The sequence below is a fragment of the Malania oleifera genome, chromosome 5 (genome assembly GCF_029873635.1).
Source record: "Malania oleifera isolate guangnan ecotype guangnan chromosome 5, ASM2987363v1, whole genome shotgun sequence".
Classification (NCBI taxonomy): domain Eukaryota; kingdom Viridiplantae; phylum Streptophyta; class Magnoliopsida; order Santalales; family Ximeniaceae; genus Malania; species Malania oleifera.
In genome coordinates this window covers 38,505,436-38,517,164 of record NC_080421.1, presented here as the reverse complement: position 1 = coordinate 38,517,164, position 11,729 = coordinate 38,505,436, and the positions used below count along the sequence as shown (strand labels likewise).

Sequence of the window (11,729 nt, the reverse complement as noted above, 5' to 3'; positions counted from 1 at the left end):
AGAGAGAATAATAAACTTGATAATCAAGATATTAACAGTACTAATAGATTTAGATATCTTTGATCTATTACGCAAGTTGAAGGGGAAATTGAAGAAGATGCAATACATAAAACTAAAACAGACAGGGCAAAGTGGAGGAGTGCATCAGGTGTGTTTTGTGATTGTAGAATATCTTTAAAATTAAAACATTCCAAACAATCGAAATAGTAACAAAAGAATAACTTCAGTCATATCAATAAGACATGTTATGTATAATGAGTAACCTCCATTTAATGGCTTAATGGTCTGATGTGTACAATTCGTAGTGAGGGCATAAGGATATAAGAATGAAATTTATTCACTTTTTTTTTCTTTTTTTCTTTTTTTCTTTTTTTTTTTTTTAAAAAAAAAGAGGGCGGTACCTCCATTTATTTATTAATATACCATCACTTTTGGCGGAGGAATACCGTGGTTACAAGATAATACAAGGAAATTTATTCACTTGTTGGCTTTCATATTTTTGTTTTACTATATTTACTATTGTTTACATTGTAAAATTGACATGGATCGACTTTAAACCTTCTCAAAGTCTGCAAAAATTCAATGTTTCATACTAGTCATAAAAGTCTTTCCACCGTATTGTTTAAAACTCATTTTCTCACATAGTTCTATGACTAAATGCAACAAATAGTGCAAAAATCCATATTTAAGACTTGGAGATTATACTCATAAATTAAATATTAATTAGAATAAAATGTTCCTCTGCTAAAAAGAAAAGGTGGGAACAAGCTAAATAATATGTTAAATAGGACGGTAAAATGACTCGTTTCATTGTATAGTATGTGCATGTGCATGTGGATGTGCGCTTGCGTAAGATTTTTTTCCCTTTTCCTATCTAATTTCATTATAAAAATAAATAAATAAGATGCATATATACTAATCACTTATGTACGCAGAGCTCCCCTCCCTTTTTTAAAAGAAACTTACAGGGGTAGTATTCCGCCCTATATATATTAAAAATAAGTTTTTGTTGGACATTGTCAAGACTTTTAAGACCTCCCCCTCTCCTATATTATGATTGTATTTATCGATTTTTAAAGATAATCACCTTAAATCTCTCTCTATTTTCTATGTGCGCGGTTTTGTTCCTGCACATAATGACATCTATAAAAGAAAACCGATCCGTGGAATTAATTACTCAAGAGTCTAGAGCTAGCAAAAGTTGTTAGGCAAGAAAATGCTTTGGAAGCCTTCTTTTGTTTTTTCTCCTTTTCTCTTTCTCTCCTTACTTGCATTGAATATCACATTAGCAACAAAACCAGAAGCAGAAGCTTTGATAAAATGGAAGCTTAGCTTGTCTTCTTCTTCTTCTCTTACTTCTTGGTCCCAATCCAACCTCACAAACCATTGCTTATGGATTGGTGTTACTTGCAACATGGTTCATTCCATTATAGAGATAAATCTATTCAATGCCACGATCACCGGAACACTTGAAACTTTTAGCTTCACTTCATTTCCAAATCTCGAACGTTTCAACCTCAGCAACAACAACTTCAAAGGATTATTACCATCAACTATTTCCGAACTCTCAAAGCTCGTGTATTTGGACTTCAGCAGTAATAATTTCACCGGCAATATTCCTTCGACATTCTGGGAATTGACCCAGCTCCGGTATGTTAGTTTGTGCAATAACAATTTTGAAGGTACCATCCCATACCAAATTATGAATCTTCAAATGCTAAACTATTTAGACATTGGAGCAAATTACTTTGAATTTGTAGAGTGGTCAAACAATTCTGGTTTTCCTTCGCTTACTTACCTAAGTTTTTCTTATAACAAAATTAAATCCGAGTTCCCAAAGTTCATATTGGAGTGTCGTAACTTAAAGTACCTTGATCTATCGCTAAATAAACTAGTTGGAACAATACACAAACTGGTATTTTCCAAGCTGGACATGCTTGAATACTTAAATCTCACTGACAACTTATTTCAAGGACCGTTGCCAAAAGATATTGCGAACCTTTTCAATCTCAAAGAACTTCGTCTTGGACGTAATAACTTTAGTGATTCTATTATTGAAGAGATTAGTTTACTTTCTAACCTCGAAATCATTGAACTATACAACAATTCATTTGAGGGAAAGATTCCTTCTTCATTAGGCAAACTAAGAAACCTTCACAAGCTAGACCTCGCAATGAATCACTTGAACTCGACAATTCCAGCTGAGCTTGGCCGTTGTACCAATCTTACCTACTTGGCTTTAGCTGTGAATTCCCTTACTGGGATCTTGCCTTTGTCCTTGACCAATCTAATGAAAATATCTGAATTTGGTTTATCAGATAACTTTCTTTCTGGGATTATATCACCTATTCTGCTCTCCAATTGGACCAACTTAATCTCTTTACAACTTCAAAACAATAACTTTACTGGCAGGATTCCGCCACAAATAGGCCTACTGAAAAAGCTGAAGTACCTTTTTCTATACAACAATAAACTATCTAGCACCATCCCCTCGGAGGTTGGGGAATTGAAAGAGCTGGAGTCATTAGACCTTTCGGGAAACCAGCTCGATGGTCCTATTCCTCCAACACTCTGGAATCTCAGAAGCCTCAACACATTACAACTTTTCGGCAACAATCTTAGTGGCACAATTCCTTCGGAAGTTGGAAATCTTTCCTCCATTGCCGTTTTTGATTTAAGCTTTAATCAGCTCCAAGGAGTGGTGCCTGAGACCATTTCTGGCCTAAGTAACCTAGAAGGATTCTCTGTCGCGTTCAATAAACTATCAGGCCATATTCCAAAGAATTTTGGGAGGTACAGCAAATTTTTAAGCTTCGTTAGCTTTTCAAACAACAACTTCTCAGGAGTACTGCCACCCCAACTATGCAATGGTTTTTCCATACAATATTTAACAGTGAATACCAATAGTTTTACTGGGTCGCCGCCGGATTGCTTGAGGAATTGCTCAGGACTAATTAGAGTCCGTTTCGATAGCAACCGATTAACCGGAAATATTTTGAACACGTTCGGAGTCCATCCAACACTCTTGTATGTTAATCTCAGCAACAATCTGTTCTCCGGCATGATCCCTCCGAGTTTTGGCAATTTAGCTAACCTCAACTATCTGGACGTGTCGAGTAACCAATTCACAGGATCCATTCCCGAAGAGCTCGGAAATTGCAAGAGTTTATTGACACTAAATATGAGCAGAAATGGCCTCACCGGCAGCATACCCACAGAGATCGGCAACTTAACTATGTTGCGAAACGGCTTGGATCTCAGCAGCAACTCATTCTCAGGAACAATTCCTCAAAGCCTGGGGAAGCTTACATTACTGGAGGCCCTCAATGTTTCCCATAACATTCTCTCGGGGAGAATCCCGACATCGCTGTCCAACATGACTAGCCTGGAGTCCATTGATTTCTCCTATAATAAACTGGTTGGTCCAATCCCAAACGGCGCCGTTTTCAGAGAAGCACCGGCATCAGCTTACAGCGAAAACGCAGGCTTGTGTGGAAATGCAGCGGGACTGGCTCCTTGCAGTGGTGATTAGGTCTTCCTAGACTGATGGTTTATGCTCTACGTTGTTTTCGTGTCTGCCTACCCACGAGCTCATGTGAAGCCTTGTCGTCAATAAGACTTTGCCTCAAAAGAAATGTCCTACAGTCCTAATCTTTCTTTTTGTTGGGTGCAAAATATATTTTGATAAAAGAATGTGAACTTTATGACCACTATCACATGCTTTTTTGGGTCCTTGGATTTATTTATTTGTTTATTTAGTCGAGCTTTTGCTTTTGTTTCTTAAGTGAATCATCGTATCATTTGTTTATTTATTTTAAGGCTTAATTCCATGATCTGGGATACAATTTTCGAAAGATCTGATAGTTTCAATTAATTTAAATAGGATGGAGAATAAGAAGTATAGTATTTTTTTTTTTTTAAATACATTTTTATATTAGCACCAAGTAAGACAACATGCTCAACACTTGGTTTGAATGTACAGATGCAATATATATATATAGTTTTTAGTGGCAAACATTTAATGTTTCTTAGCGCTCATGTCTTCCATATAAAGACAGCTAGCTAGCTTTTATAGGTTCTAATCTGGTCAAGTGAATCCCGGATTCCATGAACGAGCAAAAAGAAGCAAAGAGCTTTTACTAAGAGACAAGCAATAGATGAATAGATTTGGTATGATGAAGAAGTCAGAGAGAGAGAGAGAGAGAGAGAGAGAGAGTGAGAGAGAGAGAGAGAGAGAGAGAGAGAGAGAGAGAGAGAGAGAGAGAGAGAGAGAGAGAGAGAGAGAGAGAGATGGGAAATTGTTCATATTAATTTACAAAGATTCTTCTACCATTTCGCATGAAGGAATATGTTACAATATTTTTAAATTAAGGTAAATTATTAAGGATATTTTTAAATTTTTACATATGATTTATATATCATTATAACCTAAGATTGAAATATTAATAAGCAGTTTCATTGGCGAGATATGCATTAAGTTCAACACTATATCCAACTATGTAAATTCTTGTACTTTAACTTTTTTATTCATTTCTAACAAAGTTACATTTACTTACCCCTACACCCATAGAGTTGCATTAATTTACTTCTCCACTAAATCCATCATTTGAATCATCAATACTTGATAGTTGCTCTTTTTTTTTTTTTTTTTCAATCTTAGTGCATATTCCTTACACTAAGTTTTAGCTTAATTTTTAGTTTTACTTGCTCAATGAATATGCCAAAAAAAAAGTCATTACGGAGTCTCTAAATGACTGAAGATTTTTTATTTTATATATACCACCATAAATCAATTAAAAATATGTGGGCTAAGTACTTGGAGGTATCGGTTATTTCTTGTTAATTCTATTAAGCCAAAGGAGCCCATGACAACCAGAACCAAAGCATTCTAAAACTGATTTTAGAAGTAATAAAGCTATCAAATACTCACTAGAAAGTTTGAGAAATCTCATTTTAATGAAATAATAGTTTAAATAAATTTATTATTAATTAATTTAAATACAATTTTAATTTGTGAACATGGTTTATATACTCCCTTAGATAATTGAGCAATTTAATAAGACGAATTGTGGTGTATTAACCTATTCTTACTCTGTAACTATTATATTTCATTCTTTCTTGTGTCAAACTTCACAACAATAATGAATTGATCATATATGGTTGTTATGTGATCTTATATGAATTGACAATATGTTCCATCAAGATATCCCTCAAATAAATGTTTGGGACTTTGATGTTATCGGTTTTCAAAAGAACTTAATTAGTCTTCAATTTAGAAGACTTAAAAAAGAAGCGTTATAGCACTTATCACTTAAAATAAATAATTTCACAAAAAAGAAGATATTTGACTTATAGTACACGTTTTTCAAAAAAATTTACTTTTTTAAAGAACTTTTCTTTGAGAAGCATGGAAAATGATGATTTTTTGGCCATTTATAATGGTATTATTGTAAAATTCTCTCTCTTTCTTCTTCCTCCTCCTTCCTAAAGTCCTCTCCCAATTACAATGTGCATGTAGGCTGCTGCTCCACCAATTCCTACTCATCTCCCACTATAATGGTCTTAGGCTCAACTCTAGGGAGGTATTGTCCTCTTTAATCCACTAACCTCACGACTTTGTCCTATAAAAGACATCTGACTTAGTTGGAGTCAAAACCATATTTATAAACCCAAGATCTTCCTTGTACACATTCAATATGGGACCATGACATGCTCTTCCCTTCAATTTTTGACCCCCTCGTCAAAGTGTCTTACACCTCCATGTAGGAGCCACCCACATATGATAGTACTTCTAAGGTGGCTCTAATACCAAATGTAACGGTATTAGGCTCAACTCCGATGAGATATTGTCCACTTTAACCCACTAACCTCATAAGGTTGTCCTGTAAAAGGCATCTCACATAGTTAGAGCTCAAATCATCCTTATAAGTCTAAGATCTCGCTAATACACATCTAATGTGGGATCGTCACACCCACCCCTTACCACCCTCACTAACCTCCTCCTCTTCAGTGTGCCACCATTGCTTCCTCCTCTTCCTCCTTTATCAATAGTCATCTTTGATGTCCTCCTCTTCATCACACAACCACTAACACCACCACCTCCTTTGCTGCCAGCTTCTTCCTCCCCCTCTACCTTTAACCAACCTTAACGCCCAAATCTAGTTTCGCTTCGCAATGCCATCAGGACATCGCCCCCCCTCTTTTGCTTCTCTCCCTTATCACATCACTATTAGATCTAGTGCTACTCACCAAATCCTCCTCTCCCCCTTTAAACAAATTTTCTTATTTATTTGTTAATGAGAAAATACTTAAATTGTTAATTATTCTTAATTAAAATTTTTAATTTTACTTTTTTAAACTAATTCATTACTTAGACAAAATATTTAAATGTTAATTAAAAGATTAAATTTTATTTAAATTTTTAATTAGAAGATACTAATAATTTAAATTAAAAATTAAAAATTTGAAAATAATTTGTTAATTACACAAAATATTTAAATTTTAATAAAAATATTGATTAAAATAAGTATTATTTAAATTATTAATTTAAAATTACTAATAATTTAAATTTAAAATATTTTTAAAAAAAACAATCATTTAATATTTTATTATGTATTATAACATATTATGAACACAATATAACAAACATAAATTTACAGAACTTATAATTAAGTAAATATTCAAATACCACTTATATCATCAACACTTATAATTAGCACTTATTTTTAAATGTAACTGAACACTACTAATGACTTTCAATCATTTTTCAATTCAATATTTATTAAATTCAACACTTCTTTAAAAAAAAAAAAAAGAGGTACTTCTATATAAGTGGCTCCAAATGTCGTGGTAAATAGGATCTTTTATGCTTTTTTTATTTATAATATTGATTTAGTCTTCTTCTTATTTTGTGAATTAAAATTTATTCCAAGCAAAAAATAAATAAATACATAAATAGTGGTAGTAGTAATAGTAGTAGTAAGGCAAGAGCTTATGAAAAAGAAAGCACGTGGTGTTAACGTGAAAGCCAATTAGTTACTACAATTTTAGAGTTCAATCGCTAAGCAACTAAAGTATAGAAAATCAAAATTTTAAATCTTTATTGTGTAAAAGTCACTTGCACCAACAAAGGGGGAAAATATATAAATAATTTTATTCAACTTGTTATACTAAAATCTGTCATATTAAAATCAATAAATTGTATGTCATTTTCATTTCCTCATTGAGGTTTTGAAATTGAGTTTCTTATAAGATATAATGTGGTGTTAACTTCTATCTTTAAAGAAATACAAATATATGTGATCTTCAATTACTATAACGTTGGATTTTTGGAATAATATGATGGATTCAAGTGTACTTGGCCCACCTACTAGTTTTAAAAGAACCACTAGTACTAGTTACATATTATATTTTTCATTGAAAGTAAGATAATTTAGTTTTTGAAAAGATAGAAACATTTCCCAGTAAAAAAGATAGAGATTTCCAATGAGATTTCAAAATTTTCACTGACCATCTATGAAATTTGTCAAAAGAAATACAAACGTTTCTTTATATTTTATAAAAAAAAAAGTCTTTTAAGGAAATATGGATATCTTTTTTGCAAATTTCACGAAAGATTTATAATTTTTAAAAAATTTTAGAAAAATTCAATGAAATTTTTAAAATTTTAGAAGAGGTCTCCATCTTTTTGTCAGATTATATTCAATAAAGTATATGTCTTTTGTTCCATCATTTTTAGAGTTAATGTATTATTTTATGGTAATATTGCTTCGATGAGATCATCAAAGCTAGAAAATTCGACATGCGTGATTTGTCCTTTTACATCTGCTTTAAGAGAAATTATTAGGTAGATTGAGTCTACCATGTCATCCATAGACTAATATGATAAAATAATGACAACACATACAATAGACCAAATAACTAAAACATAATTAACTTTCTTTCCAAAAAAAAAAAACAAGTTCATGATTAATTTTTATTTAAATAAAAACTAAGTACAAGAAAAATTCGCAGTTAATTTTTGTTTTCAAAACAAATTACAATGAGATTCATAGTTAATGCATGGTTAAAAATTGAAAAAAAAAAAAAACTCATATTTAATATAATTATTGAACAAAAAGAATTGAGATTTTAAGTGTTAATTTAGTTAGTAGTTTTAGCAGATTCATTGGTTGTTCATTCAAAACTTTTATATTTTATTTAACAAAAATGTTATAAAGTTACTAAGCTAATTTTTTTATAGACAAAGCAATGGATTTATTTAATTTTCTGATGTCTATAAAAATATTTAATCATATGATTATTTTTGTCGCACCCCAAACCCGAAAAAGGGACCCAAGGTTGATTTAGTAACCTAACCTATCCCTGTATCATACAAATAACAAATGACACGGGATAATGAATAAGGGTTCGACCTCGTAAGGTTCTCGGGCACCCCAAACACATCCATATACAATCATATATGCAGCGGAAAAAGGGGTTTTCTATACATATACAGTACCATATTAGAGTCTATATAAAAACGGAGTCCAGGCTCCATACATACAAAACGTACATCCGGGTGCCAAACAACCCTAAAACGGCAACCCGTGAAACAAAAGTCCTAGCACTTACCCAAGCGCTACTCGCAGTACACCGGCCACTACGCTCCCAACACTAGGGCGCTAGTTCCGGTTACTCAAAGGACCTGTAAAAATGTACGTACAGCAGGGATAAGACACATCTCAGTAAGGCAAACAAAGGTTATTTGGTGTGTGGCATTTGAGTGTTATCATGACAGCAAAATATACACAGTTAAATGCAATTCCAGTATTTTCACAATACAATTCTAGTACAGTGCATACATGCACACACACGCATACGCACACCCATGATCTACACGGTGTCGTCACACCCCTTGGCCCGAAGTCGATCCACGATATCCGGCGTCGGCCCGTAACCAACCCGCGATGCACGGCGCCACCGGCACATGGCGAACCCCAAGCACCCATGGCATCGTATCGGCATAAACTGGTGGATCCACACCCTTCGGTGATCAACTGGTAAGGCTCACGCCCTCGGATATAGAGCCGAACACTCTTGCCAAACATGGCCTAACAATTTCATACGCCCACGGATATAGAGCCGGACACTCTTTCAGTACCTAGAACAACTCGAAACCCAGCTCCCATTGCATTTCAACAAACACAATCATGCATGCTCATATAACCAAACAAACCACACCCATTTGGTAATCCGAAAAATCATGTTTTCCAATCATATACCGTTTAAAATAAAGTCAAGGCACAGCCATCCCTATTACGCAGTATAAATCACAATATACAAATGGTTTTCAAAAAAACCAAGGATGCAACCCAATACCCCATTTTGCCAAAATTGTAACATGAAAAACCCATAATTTTACCCATCCAATCCCCCCAAATGAGTAACCAAAACGCACATAGGACCGCGAACCATAGTTCTACCGAGTTTGATTTCAAAAATAACCAATATAAACTGTATTCCCTTACCTTTCCCCCAAAAGACCAATCCCAAACTCTATGGCTCCTAAACAATGAACCGAATTCTCAAAACCTACAAAACACAGTACAGAAAGTACTCACGACTTCATTCTCTACCAAACTACCGGATCAGAAAAGAAAACCAAGCCTTACCTCGATTTTACACCAAAACTTGAAAATGCCCGAAACGAGATTCCGATCCGTAGGTTTTGTAGAGAATCCTTCCCTGATCCTTGTGGTAATGTTGGATTATCGAATTAGATGATGAACGGCGAAGAAATCTAGAGAGAGTGAGTGATCTTCAAGTTCTAGAGAGAGAGGGAGAGGATATTTTAGATTTCTTAGCTTGGAAGTAATGGAAACTGATATTTATAGCCCTTGACTCGGCCGTCCTCATCAACGAAATGGCGACCTCATCGATGAGACACTGAAGACACCTCGTCGATGAGACAGTGACCTCGTCGAGGAGCCTAAGATTCCGGATTTCCCAAAACTCCTTGACTTCTCCTCGTTGATGAGCCTCTAAAAATCGTCACTGAGTATCCTTAAGACTTCATCAACGAACTCTAGATTCGTCGACGAGGCCTACTTAATTTACCTTTGTGCCCCTCATTTAATTAATTAACCCACCTATCCAGGTTCGAGTTCTGACAACCTCCCCTCCTTACAAAAATTTCATCCTCAAAATTTGCAGTCTGCCATTTACGAGCTCATACATACATGCACTCAACTCTAGAACAAAAAAATTGGCGACTACCATAACGCACCCCCGTCACAATATATACATATACATACCCTCACTTATGGTGGAGGAATATCGTGGTTACATACACATATCGTCATAGGAGTTCACAAATATACACACTCTCAAAGACTAATCACCTATTCCATACAAAGTAGGGTAATACGCATACACTAGAACAACCGTGGATACTTCCGGCGCATCGTCGTTTCCAGTTCCCAAGAAGCTTCCTCGACCTTGTGGTTCCACCACGATACCTTTACTAACGATATTTCCTTGGTGCGAAGCTTCTAAACTTTATGGTCCAAAACCTGAACAAGTAATTCTTCGTATGCTAAAGTATCCCCAATTTTCAAGCCCTCGTAACTAATGACATGCAAAGGATCCAGCACGTACCTCCTCAACAAGGATACATGAAATACATCGTGGACCCTCGAGAGTACTGGGGGAAGTGCAATTCTGTAGGCTACTGGACCCACTCGCTTGAGAATGTCGAATGGTCCGATATATCTCGGGCTCAGCTTGCCCTTCTTCCCAAATCTCCTCACTCCTTTCATTGGAGTGATTCACAGAAATACCTTACCCCCAACCTCGAACTCCAACTCACGGTGGTGAACATCTGCGTAACTCTTTTGCCGACTCTGAGCCGATTTAATCCTATCCCGGATCAAACCCACCTTCTCAGATGCCTGCTGCACAAATTCAGCTCCTAACACCTGACGTTCACTAACCTCATCCCAATACAGAGGAAATCGACACCTTCGACTATACAAAGTCTCGAACGGTGTCATCCCTATACTAGCTTGGAAGCAATTGTTATAGCCAAACTCTACAAGCGGCATAAACTGTAATCAGCTATCATCAAAGTCTAACACGCAAGCCCGTAACATATCTTCCAAGATCTGTATTGTTCTCTCCGACTGTCCATCTGTCTGGGGGTGGAACGTTGTACTGAAAGTAAGCTTTGTCCCCAATGCTTCCTGCTAGCTCGACTAGAATCGAGAAGTAAATCTCAGGTCTCGATCTAATACAATGGACACCAGTACCCCGTGCATTCTCACAAACTCATGCACAGACAGGTTTGCTAGCCTACTCAAAGGGTAGCTAACCTTCATCGGTATGAAATGAGTGGATTTCGTCAATCTATCCATGATCACCCAAATTGCATTCTACTCATGAAGAGCTGGTGGCAATCCGTTAACAAAGTCCATAGCAATGTGCTTCCATTTCCACACCGGAATAGGCAAAGGCAGCAACGGCCCTACTAGCCTCTAATGTTTAGCTTTCACCTGCTGACACATCAGACACTGCTCCACAAACTGAGCAATCTACCTCTTCATACCAGACCACTATAAGGTCTCGCGCAAGTCACGATACATCTTCGTGTTACCAGGATGTACCGTATATAAAGAACGGAGCGCTTCCTTCAGAATTGTCCTCCTGATCTCGTTGTCGTTTGGAACACACTACCTGGTCCCAAACCTCAA

At 35.6% G+C, this 11,729-nt stretch overlaps 1 protein-coding gene across 1 annotated transcript; it reads left to right on the top strand.

Annotated features, from left to right (window-relative positions):
* The first annotated feature begins 1,414 nt into the window (after nucleotides 1-1,414).
* LOC131155930 (LRR receptor-like serine/threonine-protein kinase FLS2) lies at nucleotides 1,415-3,532 on the top strand. Its single transcript, XM_058109388.1, has one exon. It carries the CDS (start codon nucleotides 1,415-1,417, stop codon nucleotides 3,530-3,532), a length of 2,118 nt encoding a protein of 705 aa, XP_057965371.1.
* Nucleotides 3,533-11,729: the final 8,197 nt, after the last annotated feature.

Excerpts from the sequence above, each read along its gene's own strand:
- LOC131155930 (XM_058109388.1), top strand. The coding sequence starts at position 1,415 with ATGGTTCATTCCATTATAGAGATAAATCTATTCAATGCCACGATCACC.